This window comes from Aythya ferina (assembly GCF_964211825.1).
Source record: "Aythya ferina genome assembly, chromosome: 4".
Lineage (NCBI taxonomy): Eukaryota > Metazoa > Chordata > Aves > Anseriformes > Anatidae > Aythya > Aythya ferina.
In genome coordinates this window covers 56765860-56779654 of record NC_140300.1, presented here as the reverse complement: position 1 = coordinate 56779654, position 13795 = coordinate 56765860, and the positions used below count along the sequence as shown (strand labels likewise).

The following is a 13795-nucleotide window of genomic DNA, read 5'->3' as shown; positions in this document are numbered from 1 at the left end:
TTTGCCGGGGCTTGTTTTTAAATCAAGCCTCTTCCTCGGTTAGATCTGCAACTCCCCCACACCACCTCAGTTGTCTGACTCTTCTCTCACGTGGCTAGATACAACCCGTGATCGACACTCCAAGGACAACAAAGCATTTAAAATAGTCAACAAGACTTAGCAGCCCTATTGTGTTGGAAATACCAACGAGATAGAGAGGGCAAGGGACTTGTCAAAGATTGTGGCAACTCTGCAGTGCAAGCAGATGAAGCAGTCAGATCTCCTGGCTTCCTCGAGATTTTTTTCTTCATAGTAACCTGCCCACACCGTTTCTATATATAACCTGCCCCTGCGTTCAGAAGTCGCCTTATGGTCTCCCTTCCCGCATTAAACAGGAGCAAGAGGAAAAAAAAAAAAACACAACAGTAGTTTAGAGACTAGAGTTTATCATTTAAAACACTGTATGACAGCAGTGGTGTTATTTAAGATTATGTAGCGTTTTAATAATTCAAGAGCAGAAACTGTCTGGACCCTGAATCATCAGACATGTACATTTTTTGCATCTCAAGAGAGTCTACTATGCCATCCACTGAGCTTCCAGACAGAAGATTATGTCTTGTTTGCTGCTCACAAAGAACACTGACCTAGAGTGAACTCGGTTAATGTAAGACACTTATTTTAAGCGCGACATATACATTTCACATATTCAAAGAGTGAACAGATAGGAAGGTGGACGTCAGAGGGATTTGCCAGCTTTCAGAAAAAAATGTTTGCTTCAAAAGTGACCTAGCCCAATGCACAGACAAACTTTCCCCACTGAAATCATGAACACCTTAATAAGATTTTAATAACTATGTGGACAAAACTGGAGAGAAAAGAAAAAGCCTTCCTAAAGGCAGCATAGTCTAAAACTTGATGCTTTCTTCAGCCATGGTCACACCGGTAAGAGGGTCTGGCTGCCAAACACAGGACCAGAGGTTACGCTCTTAACTCCTGATACTGGATTTCAAAGATTTACATTTAGTGCACGGGATTAAAACCGTGGTCAATAAATTATAAAGCGGGGCTGTACAAACATCCCATTGTTTAACTCTAAGTTAGAATAATGGGAGCACGTGCAGCAGGAGCTCCTGCTTTTTAAAAACCCTAGCAAATAACAAATGTCACAGATAAGATGTGCATTATCATTACAAACTTTGTCAATAAAATAAATTCATGAAAAATACATCCGAAGTAGTATTTAAATGGTGTTAAATCTGCTAAAATGATTTTCTCCTGAGCTGATGCTGAGGCTTAACAAGGGATAAAAGAAATACTCTGATTGGCTCATGAAATACTAGTTAAGGATGTGGAGTGGTTGCTATGTGATGTTATAAATAATTAGCATACCTTATTTCACATAGAGCCATGGCCCAGATTTATGCCTGCACAATGGCTCAGCAAACTAGAGGGCTAGACTGCTAGTGTAAGACCCGCACTGAAGAAAGAGGTTTATTATTCTTAGGCAGTTTGAGAATGGCATCTGGGGTCTTAGGAAATTTATACATGCCATGAAACGCAGTGAAGCATCTGTTCATTAAAACACGAATGGCACAGGCAGACAAGTGCTGCTACAGGGTGAGACACAGAGAGGTTATTTGACAATGACAGATACATCTACACCGATAATGCTCTCCTCTCTCTCGGCGCATCAGAGCCTAATTAGGAAAAATAAACTATCAGAGTATGGGAGGACATCAGGTAATTGAAAATAGCCACAGTGATCACAAGGACTCAAAAAAAAACACGGCTGATTTTTGGGACAGTTTGGGCAGACAAGTGGAAATATCATTCAGCACAAGAAAGAGGCTCTGTTTATTGGAAAAAGGTGTGAGATGTATGGATAATCCTCATACACTGACAGAACATGGCATGCTCTGTTACACGTGCTATGGATGAGAGAGAAAGGCGTTCCTCTAGAGAGGGGAAAAAATTGAACAACAAAGGGTGGATTGTTTAAATGTAATTTTATTTATGTTTTGGGTGGGAGAAAAAAACAAGGCTCTCCTCTTTCAATCCCCGACTTGAGAAATGCACAGGCTCATGGCTAGTGGAAAAAAGAGGCAGCAAGAGACTGCGTGCTAACTTGCCTCGGGCTTCTTGTGAGCAGAGCCTACAAAATAATCCAGCCTGTTGAATTATTTTTGATGTATGGTTCTGTCCTGCAAGAATAGCTAGACCTGATAGGCACCTGATAACCATGCTCCCAGGAAACCCAGGGGATGCCACCAGTAAATTATCATTTCCACCATGCAATCATGTTTGTATTAAATGCATTGACAGAATCATTGGAAAAATATTTGCAGTCTACGGAACCTGTCTCACACATGGCTATATAGAAAACGTGACTGGGAAAAAATCATCAAAATAAATTAAACTAGGATTAAAATTGTGAACTTTACCTTCTCTGCATGCTATCCCTTACAACTTTCACCATCATTTTCAAAACCTGCAAAGCATACTGATATAAACCCTCACAAGCAAAACCACAAACTGGGTCAGAAAGTCAGTATTTACAAAATATATTTACAGTAAGTTTTTCCAAAGTGTGAATGTCAAACATCAGACAGAATTGTTTACTTCTGGCTTGGCTCCAGATCCGGAATTACATTTTAGAATTCAAGAACCTAGTGCCAGTCATAGTAAAAGCCTACATAATGTTCAAGGCTTTAAGTAACTCTTGCTCTGTAACTTAAAGCAGAAAAATTCAAGACAACACATCGTGGCTGCCCAGGTGAAGCAGATGCATCAGTAATTTTCTTACTGAAGAATTTTTAATGAACTGCTTTTACAGCTGTAAAAGAAGTACAATAAAGAGGTTTCTTAGCTAGTTTAGAGAATTGTAAACTGAGGCACAGAATGGTAAAACATCTCATCCAGGATCATACAAAGCACAAGTGAAAATATTGGGCTCTCTTGAACAGTAAACCTCTGCCCAGGCCTTTACAGCGCACTTTTGGATGTCTCTTCAAGACGCATTTTGATTGATTCACCAACTTCTGAAACAGGCTGCAAGTACAGAGGTGGCATATTCATGCATACATTCTTAATACAGTTTACTTTCGTTGATGTTGCAGTATCTTTAATGCAAGACATTTTCATTTTACTGTTTGATAAGTATTAGCAAAAGCTCGCAAGAAGTTCTCCTGAAGAGAACACAGCAAGCAAATTTTTGGTTCCCAAACTTTTTTGTCATGGACAATGTTATCAAGTAAAAAAATACATTTAAAGATTTTCAAGCTAGTGCAGCGCATAAGCAAAAGCCAGAACTGCAACCAAGATGACTGAAAGGCCCTGGACACCAGGCTGGCAGCCTCCTTTCAGTTTAATTTTAGCAATCCCCTGCTGATAGATCATCATCACTGGACTCAACTGCTTGTATCAAGCCCCCTCCCCCTCACCCCCAATTTAAGAGTCTGTCACAGGTGGGAAATCTGTTATTTAAGAGAATGCTCTACACAGAGACCTCTGTGAGGTTAGCCCTATGTTAGTCAATGATGACACTTGAAACAGGTTAATGAAGTCAAAGCTCTTATGAGTTAGCTTAAAACCAGCTTGAAAGCCACAAGGCAGAATAAGTCTGCTCTGGCTCCAGCATATGCTTTGTTCTCTGTAAGTACTAAGAAGTACTAAACTCTCCTGAGTATGATAATAAAGAACGTATTTTGTGAGAAAAGAAACAAACAAGGTTATTCTAATATTGGTTTAAAAATAATAAAAAAAAAAGAAACTATCCAATCCAGTTTGTTGTTTAGTACCTCAAGACTGTTTTAACAGTTACAAAAAGTCAGGAATTGACCCTGCAAAATGCATCACACGTGAACAGCCCTGTCAAAGAGAACTTCATATTCTGGATGTATGAAAATAAAGAATAGAAAAGGTTTAAAGATTAAAACACAAAGGCCTCCTTTACTTCTGGGTAGCATCACCTCTTGGATAGGATGGAAATATTAAGATAAACAGACTACTAAATGCTGAAAACTCCATCTTCTTACAAGCAAGCTAAAAATACAAGCATCTTTCGGGTAGTGAATCCTTTAATTGCCCTTTTACAGACATGAGCTCATCTGACCAATGATTTATTAATGTACAGTTACCTGGGAAGCAGGTTGTTAGGTGCTCCATTAGTGCTTCTTGTGTGACTTGTTTTCGGGCAGAGTTCATTGCTGAGATGGCCAGGCAAAGGATTTCCCCAAGTGGAATAAACTGTGACTGACTGATGGGAGACATGCTGATTGGTGATACATCACCTGCAAAAAGACAACAGATGTGCAGTGAAGCATTTCATTTGAAAGTGCTGCTCACAGAACGGCGATGAAGAGAGATGACTGGAGATGATGCCATACAGCTCTGCAGGCTCTGAGCTGTGCAGAATAAGAACCATCCAGATCGTTTCAACCAGCAAGCTAATTTCAAAGCTCAGACACAGTGAACTTTTGAAAGTGGGATATATACAATGTGGACACAGCTTCCCAAAGGATGCAATAGAGAGATTCAGAAAAATGCCGACAAATCAGCACTGATGGTTGGAAAACCTTGTTTGAACATGCTACCAGGTAACTGCATAAACAAAATAGCTTCATGCATTTTTCTGGACATAAAGCTCTTACTCCCCTTTCAGAAGCTAGTGGTGTACTTTTAGAAGAGGAGTTTTAATGGTTCCATGATGGTCTGCAAATAAACTTTGTTGTAACTTCACTCAAATATTTTTTTCTCATGTCATCTTTAAAAATAATTCACTAACATGTACTTAAAGGATCACTGAAAAGACCTTCAAAATGAAAGTTACTGGAGAAACGACAATTTGGTAATACTAGCATGACTGCACAAATACACTTACCCATGTGCATTTTTACATACTTTATATATAGAGAATTGATTTTATATGCTGCTCTATACCTCCTCTTGAAAAGATAACAGCTCCCTGATGATCTCAAACACAGGGGAGAAAGCAACTAGATTTCCTTGCTGGTGGAAAATAAATAAGAGTAACAGGCAGAACAAGGGGTGCCAGACTACAAATCTTTTTCTGGCCACAGGTCATTTAATAGCCAGGGATTACATTTTACCTAAATTGCTTTGAAATCTCAGGAAAATCACCCTGTTTCTGCTGCCTCAGAGCATTGTTTTGTGATCAAAATCAGGAATCAAATCACTGGATATTAATCTAAATTCAAACTTTGCTCCCCTGATATTTGCCCTATTAATCCTATATTCCTATTATGTCTACTAAACAGGAACAGCAGTCTCTAAAACTGATTACCTAAATGCATTTAGTCTTGTGTTATGCTCAACACTTTGAAAAAAAAAAAAAAAAAAGAATTGGTGGGAGTAGCAAATTGCATAACTGTTTCAGTGAGACATATGAGCAATATTTTTCAATATACCAGCTGCACAATCTGTTGTACAACAGTGATACACATTACCCACGACACAATGCTGATTTAAAATACACATTGGTGCTACGCTGCCTCCTGACTGCTTCTGCTTAATCAGGCCTGACCAGATCATTGCCTCAGTCCCACCACAGCAGCTTTCCTCCAGCTTCACCGCAAGATCCTCCTCGTTCTTATATGACCGCAGAATTGCCTTAAAATATAAACTTTTCTGGACAATTTTTGTTTATACATTCCTGAAAAGTTCCTGCTACATGTACTTTACATACAAACAATGACGAAGAAGAAAACTGCAAACAGCTTACAGAGAAATGTGGTAAGACGCAATTTCACATGGCTCAGGAGCAAACACCATTTGTTCCCTCGTCGTTTGAGAACGGATAAAGAACATCACAGATATTAACTACTGTTTATTAATAATTTTACCTGCCATCAGATTAAATGTTTTCATAAATGAATCTTTGCTATCAGCAAGACCCACAAGTCACCACCTGCACTTTGTCTAGGGGAGCGGTTTCTTTAATGACTAAATTTCATGTTTAGAAAGCACTGGAATGATGATGGGAATTATGCACATTTAGCTAAGCAATTTAAGAAATTACTGCCCCTCACATGGAGATTATCTGTGCCATGGGTGTCCTTGTGAGCACCACTAAGTTTCAGCTGAGTGCAATGTCAAGCAGATGGGCATGTATCACCTTCAGCTGCGGTTTAACCTTATTAGCTTCACCAGGCACTGCAGTGGGCTAGCACTGCTCCCTGGGTAGCTTTCAGGGCATCCAGGTGAATGGCAGTAACTTCCTGAATTGCTTTACCTGCATCACCAAAGAGCTGGCGATTTCTTAAATTGAAGCCCTGTGGGAAGAGCATCCCCGTGCCTACCCCCAGCCACGCGTTCACCGCTGCCTGCATGGGCACCAGGCAAGGAGAGCAGGAGGGAGCTCTCTTTCTTCCCCTCGTGCCCAGAACAATCCACTCACAGCTACCCAGTATTTAGGATGTAATGAATGGACCTCAGTACCACGATCAGCCCTCTGAAGTGGGAAAGGGACTCCAGGAACCTGACACACAAAGCCTAGCAAGTTTTGCTCCACAGCCTCTCAGCTGTCCCCCGAGGGACACCAGGACAGAAATCCCACCATTTATGCTGCTCACCCTGGGAGCACCCATCCCTCTCCCCTGACTGCAAGGAGCCTGCAGGGAACAGTTTTGGGATCATCCCCCGATGACGCTTGTTAACTTAAAACTGGCTAAACACGAGTTAAGAAATAGCAAAGTTTCACTGGTTTTTAGTAACCGTGGGCTTTGCACAAGTCCCCATTCCGAAACAGGCCTCCAGCACGGAATGGCTTTTCTAGGTCAGCGTGCAGAAAACCTTCAGCCCATACATCTGATCCCTGCCAGTGGGGTCCCTGTGGTCAACAAGAACAAGCCAAGAGTTTCCACTGCAGCATGAACTATTTATACTTCACATAACTCATCAGTATCAAACATCCACGCGGTATCGGTTCCTCGACGCTAACACAATCTCTAGCAAAGCGTGCTAGGATGCCAGGGTAACATACATCCTGCTTGCAAATATCTGGGAGCTTTATAAACATTATAATTAATGCTACAATTATACATAAATACATAAACTAAACATCTTTGAATGCCATGGAAATGGTCAATAAGTATTTGTTTATGAGGGAGCCTTCTTTTCTGTTGTGTATGGGACTACCACCAGCCAAGGCTTGCACTCTTCCATGGAATATTTTTTAACTTTCTCTATGACAAGGCAACTCTCGTTTCACCTTCTTTGTGTCAGAATCACCTCCCTAGCTTGTCGTCAGTAACGGTCTGCTGGAGGTAATTAGTGCCTCTCGGTTTAAAAAGGCTAGCACACATCTGTAAAGCTTTCAGTAGACCTAGTGGTCGAAAGCCAAAAGCCCCTTACTCAGGGAGGCTCTAATTTGCCAAGTTTTATCTTAAATATCCTGCGGCTCTGGGAAATTACAAGCACTCTGTGGTTATAGTTAAGTGAACAAACTTCTTTGATGCACAGCAACAGAAAATATCTTGTGTTTACGATTTAATATAATATATTAACATCAATTATGTGCATAAATACTGCACGTTTAGCCTCATGAACAGAAGGTTTACTACAATTCTTTAGGAGAGATCTGTTCAAAAAAAATCAAATATGCCTTTCCTACTTTTTCTTCTTTTTTGGAAGACCACATCACTTACATAAAACATCCAGCATATGGCTCCTGTTAGCTCTGACTGATGCTTGTCTCAAGCAGCTTTCTTTTGAAATCAAATTACTATCCTTGACTTTCATATGTTTATGTTCCCAATTAAATGAAAACTGGAGCTCAGAAAGCAGTTTTCACCAGCTGACTGCCTGTTTTGTTTAAATACTGTATATGTATATATATAGTTTCAGCTCTGTTTCTGCAGCGTCTTTGCAAACTTCTCTTTAAAGAAAAATTTTAAAAAGCTTTTCTACACTTTTTAAGTGGTACTTCATTTTCAAAAACATCCAAATGTCTAGCAAACAATGAATGGGATCTGTCCTCTATGCCTTGGGGATTTTTAGCGCTACCCTGTGGGAAAAAAATAATTACTGTTACTGAGAACAAAAGATTACACAGCAAATAAAATAAACACTTAGCTCTTACATAGCACATTTCTTCGGTGGATTTCAAAACATTCTGAAAACCTGGGTAACCATAACTATCTTTAACATACAGATGAGAAAATGACAGCCTGCAACAGAGCTGGGGGTGAAAATTCAGCCATCCAGAACCCACACCAGCCAGACCCTTTCCAGTGCCAGTTTATCTACTCTCTCTGTCCTCGGAAAGTCTGGGTGCCACCATCTTGGGAGAAAATTGAGCAGACTGTATTCCACACCATGTATCAGTAATTAAACTGCCAACTACATACTGATGACAGAATTTTTATAAGTGATTCTGCTGCTGGAAAGAAGTGACCTGGAAGTCAAACTCCCTGTCTCATGAAGTTTGCATGAGGACTGTTTGAAAAATCACCTCTTGACTTATAAATGGAACCAATTCGGTACAGCCATTCAGAAGGAAAATTAAGGAAATTACAATGCAAAGCCACACTTTATTAGAATTTATACACACAGTTTCCTTGAAATGGGGAAGAGACCCTCTGACTACGCTCTGCATCCTGTGAAATACAGGAAGCCAAAGCCCAGCTTCTCTTCTCCATCCTGACTCTCAACACCTTTGCAACCTTTTGCCTCCTGTGGATCAAAACAAGCTTTAAACATGATTTTTAGCCTGGTTTCCACAGGAAACAAAGCTTGCACAGTCACAGTTTGAGGACAGGCATGTGCCAGAGAGGTCAAGACTCACTAGACAACAGAGACTCTGCAACAACGAGATTTGCGAGGCATGCTCCAACTGCACAGAGCTTCGGGCACGGCCACGTCCCACTAAACAGGGAAGAACTTGGTCAATAAACACATATCGAGTTACTACTTTTGCTGCTTACAGAGCTATGTAATTAATCAGAAGGCATTAAACAAGTAGAGTGGCTTCGTGGTACCTTGTGATAGTTTCAACAAAAATCCCCTACGTAAATTTTCTTGGCAACAACCTGTTTTGGTCAACAATCAACCACAGAGTCACTCCAGGAAGAAGTACAGAAAGCGGCTCTTCAAACAAAAGATAAGTGACAAAAACAAAACTGGTGGTAACGGACAGGAAGAGGGCTCTTCAGCCTAGAATATCGTCACCTTTTTTTCAAGAATATTTTAATTAAAAAACTCTTCTAGAAAAAGACAAGCACATATTCAGGTTGACTTACAGAAGGGACAGATGCCAAAGAAGTCAACTGTCTGGCCTGGATTGCACTTTGCCCCCTTTTCGCCCAAACCCCGACATGACTGAATCACTCTAATCACAGGGTACTTGCATACATGTGGCAAACAAAACCTTTCATATGGGAACTCACAACAATGACATATAATTGCCATTTTAAGCTAGACAATGCTTTCATCTGATTAAACCACAGGAGGGAACAGGAAGAATATGCAGATTTCTGTATTACGCAGATCACTCTGAAACACCTTGGATCCACGCTAGCGTAACAGAGGAAAGAACACATTTTACTAAGCAAATCTGAGATAAAGAAAATCAGAAAGCATATTGCTTGCACTGTACTCAGCCATAGCTAAATCCTCATTTTAAAACACAATTCCTGGAGTATTTTATGAGAAAACCTGCAAGTTGTGTTTACTAGATGGTTACACATATCAGAGTATTCATTTTCAAGACAAAAATAAGTTAAAGATCCAGACATTTATTCACATTTAAGAGAAGCTTAAACAAAGGCTTCACAAGTGCACTAACACACATTCTCTCACCAGGAAGATCCTTCTGCAACTCCAGAACACATGCACACCAAAACATACCTTCCCTTGCAGATACAGTTATGAACAATTCAACAATGCAACCTGGCAGGGTGACCACTCCAATTCTAACCAGCCTGAAGAAAGCACAGCAATCTTAACAGTGACAAACCACATGGTAAACACTTGCCTCTGAACAAAGTTCTTCTCTTTTGCCAGTTATTAACTTTACTTCAATCACGTAAATTTATCTTTTCACTTGGTCAGACCCAGCTAAAAGCACAATCTCCAGGTTCACCAAGTGCTAGTATGTTTGGAAACAGGTGCTAAAACACCCCCAGTCACCAAACTTGTCTTACATGCATTCATCCTGTGTATTTTCTGTGATACAGATTTCCTTTTCTCAGTTCATGTCCTGTGGCCAGCTGCCTCCTGATCCAAAGTGATATCCCAGCACGTGTTATGACTGTAATCACAAAAAGTTTCTGCTGGAGCATGGAACTTTCCCAGAGAGGATTCAGTTGAGGAGATTTTTGTGGTGTTGCTTGCTTATCCTGGGACAAAAGAGGGCAGGATTTTTGTGGTGTTGCCTTTTTTTTTTTTTTTTAATATATTGTGTGCTTTAGAATGTGTTTATTCAGTATTTTTCAAATGCATCTCTTAATAAATGTCCATGTCCATATTCCTGGCACACAATATGTTAAAAAAGGGGAACTTACCTGAACCCCTATGGTCTGGTTCCATGCTCCAGTACAGCATCCAGAATAGCTGTGATGTAACAACACTGTGCATACTGGGGCTTTATATCACTGTGGAAGCTGACTACAGCAGAGATCAGTGCCACAGGACCTGAAAGAAGAAAAACAAAGCATGTTTTTAGGCAGCAATATGCTGAACACCCACCTCTTAAAGCAGGAAGTAGAGGCTTCCAGAAAACAAAAGATAATGCAGTATCTAAGCAGTTCTTCCGAAAGCAATGCTATTTCACACTTAATTCTCACATACGCACAAGAAACAAACGGTTAAGAAACAACAGAGGAGGTGGAGGCAGAGAATCTAAAGGGTTCTACAAATACAACTCCCACACGGTGTTTTGAAAACATCTCTCTCCTTTTGCCCCATTTCCACGGAAAGGCTGGAATCACGCTCTGACACCACCCCCTGTTTCGAAGGCACTCACAGTCTTAGCAAAGCACCTCTCCACTGCAGCGCCTCAGGATTCTGCAGTGTCACTCCTCTTCTGCCTGGCTCTCTGCAAAGTGAAGTCATAGGAATGGATCAGCCAACCTGACTTCTCACTACCCTGCCCAGAATCCTTTGTGAACTGAAATGAGTCATCGCTCTGAAAAAATCCACCACGGCGCAACGTTCCAGGTTTCTCCCTACGTCTGCGCTGGCTTCTTTGTCTTTGAAACGAAGTGCCTCTGCTTCTGGAACTGTGCCCAGCTGCATTGTACAGGATAACAAGCCAGCCTCCTCATTAAGTGGACAAGAAAGCTATTTACATGCATTAGCAAAGACAAGTTAAAGCTTTAACCCTCTAGTCAAGGCAAGAAATTCACCCCTAACATATCTTCCTGATTTAACACACAACCGCACCGCACACAAAAACACGAATGCACAGACATACGTGTACACACACACAGACTTACAAAGAGCACTGTTTCCTTGAATTATTCGCTATTTAAGCATGACACCAATTTTTATTCTATCGATTAAAAGAAAAGACTTACTCTCCTTTGTCAGTCCCGAAGCATGCTGCAAACCTGCACGTAACAGACAGCTCTACTGTACTCGGGATCAAAGTTATGCTGCTGCAACTGTTTATCAAAAAATTAAAAGCAGTGGGCAAGTTCTTGCAAGCTCATTTTTCATCATCCTATTCACCGGTTGGGCTCACAACAAAGTGAGCCCTGAAACCATGCCAGGCAGAAAATGTCAAACTGCTCCAAGTGCCGAGAGCCAGCGGAGCTGCTTCAGCTCCTGCCGCTCCTGACAAAGGAGGTAATGCTCAGAACGAGGTCACTGTGTCACGATCTCGCTCCCGACGCTAGATCTTCCTCCTCTTCGTGAGGATACGCTAAGCCGGAGCCTCGGAAAAACACAGGCTGAGGGGTAGCAACAGCGTACAACGAGGGACAGATGCTGCGGCTCTGGAGAAACGTTTTCGGTTGTTTTGGTGTTTTAAGAGAGAGAAACGTTTAAAATTGTCTTTACTGCAAAAAGCTATTTTTAGTTGTCATCTGTCAAAATGAGAAGTCTGATAGGCAGAAACAGAGGGGCAAACAAAAACGGAGTGCTGCCATGGGGCTCTTCTTTAAAGGCTCCTGTATGCTAAGCACTCCGAAGCAATTTGGTAGGCACCTAATCCTTAAATGCCTGCAACGCAGCACTTCAGGACTCACCTGTGCTGTGTTGGAACAGGCAGTCACCCCCAGCAGCGAGCACAGCAGGGGTTTAGGACTGTTAAACACAAAGGTCACCATCCCACTTTGCTGTGAGACCTAGCCTTACAACGACCCCCCCTCGCAGTGAAAGAGGCGACCCCAGCCTAGAATAGGTCTCTACAAGTGCTCCAAGAGGACAGCAAAGAGCTGGGTTAGGCAGCTAACAGATCGCTTTTGTTCACAGGTCTGTGCCAACTATTATGCAGCGAAGCCATATCATAACCAAGCTGATTTACAAGTGTAAGGTATGCAGGGTGCTCTGCTACACCTGTAGTTACACAGTAGCCAGGATCTCAACACTGAAAGCCGGGCTTTGTGCTATGCACACACTCTTCAACTCCCATGTTCCCTAAAAAGGCCTCATTCCAGGAAATCTTCCTTCAACTTTACAGGAGTTTTGCCTTCCCTAGGGCTGCAGGATCAGCCACAAAGCCTCTAATGAATCCAACTTGGCATCTGCAATGTTTGGGTCCCCCAGGATCATCCTGTGGAAACTTGGGTTGTTTGTCTGCTAAGCCCACACCTACTTTACAGCAACGAAACTCATTCCAAGAAGAAAAATTTCTGTGGGCTTAAAAGTGAATTACAACACACACCTACTGCAAGAAAAAACAAGAGCTCCAGCCTGCTTTTCCTTTGCACCAGACAACGTTCACGCACCGGGGAATAGCTGGGCTGGTGCGGGCGGCAGCGTTTCCACACACCTGCACAGATCCTTGCAGAAGCACTTGCACTTTTATCACCAAAGTTAAAATAAAGGCAGAAGGAAGAGAAATGTAAAACCAGGATCTGAATGCCCGTCCTTTGTAACAATTATTTCTAGTACTTGAGTCTGACTCAGGGCAGCCTGATTGCTCTGAACAAATGTATCTGTGAGCTCTCTGAGTCAGAGGATTCCTCTAGCATGTGAAGCCTGAGAGACAGCGAAGGCCTGCACATGGACCTCGTGTGCACAGGCACCTAGGCATGGCTTTATTCGGATTCAGCAGCTCAGAGCAGTACCACGCAGCCCTCTGATCGGCACTGTGACCAGCAACAAGTGCCTGACACCACAGGAATGGCAGAGAGCAAATGGGAATGGAAAGACCGGCAGCAGGAAAATGTGAACGGGAATGTCTGAAGGGCTGAAGTTGATGGGCACCCCAGCACTGCCATCAGCTCACAGAATCATAGAAAGGCTCTGGCTGGAAGGGACTTAAAGCTCATCTCAGTACAGCCCCCTGCATGGGCAGGGATGCCACCCACCAGGTCAGGCAGGCCCAGGCCCCATCCAGCCTGGCCCCGGATCCCCTGAGGCACCCGAACACCAGGCTGCGAACACAACCCACTGCTTCTGTGGCCGCAGAAGAAACCAGACTAAAGAACATCAGAAAGACACAAACTCGTGCTTGTATTTCCTGAGGAAATCTCTACATCCTGAAAATTTCAAGTTGTCAATGCTCTGCTAGTAACGACTTACAGGCAGCATGCTAAAAAGTTCCACTTCGCTTACCTGAACAAATCTGCTGGTTGTTTAAGAAACCACTTAAGAAAACACAAGAGGCAACTTGATCAGGATATTAAATTGA

At 42.0% G+C, this 13795-nt stretch overlaps 1 protein-coding gene across 11 annotated transcripts in view; it reads right to left on the bottom strand.

Moving 5' to 3' along the window:
- The window catches only part of STOX2 (storkhead box 2), a 93886-nt gene that overhangs the window by 17056 nt on the left and 63035 nt on the right, over window positions 1–13795 (bottom strand). For 3 of the 11 annotated variants that reach the window (XM_084518501.1, XM_084518499.1, XM_084518504.1), the window contains exon 2: window positions 4116–4268. In XM_084518501.1, coding sequence (XP_084374627.1) covers window positions 4116–4248 — 133 coding nt within the window. In that variant the 5' untranslated portion in view covers window positions 4249–4268. Of the gene's footprint in view, window positions 1–4115; window positions 4269–5444; window positions 5512–5719; window positions 5970–10139; window positions 10248–10499; window positions 10630–10960; window positions 11077–11513; window positions 11710–13795 lie in introns of those variants that run through there. The other 8 variants (XM_084518502.1, XM_084518500.1, XM_084518508.1 and 5 more) reach the window with 8 other exon arrangements.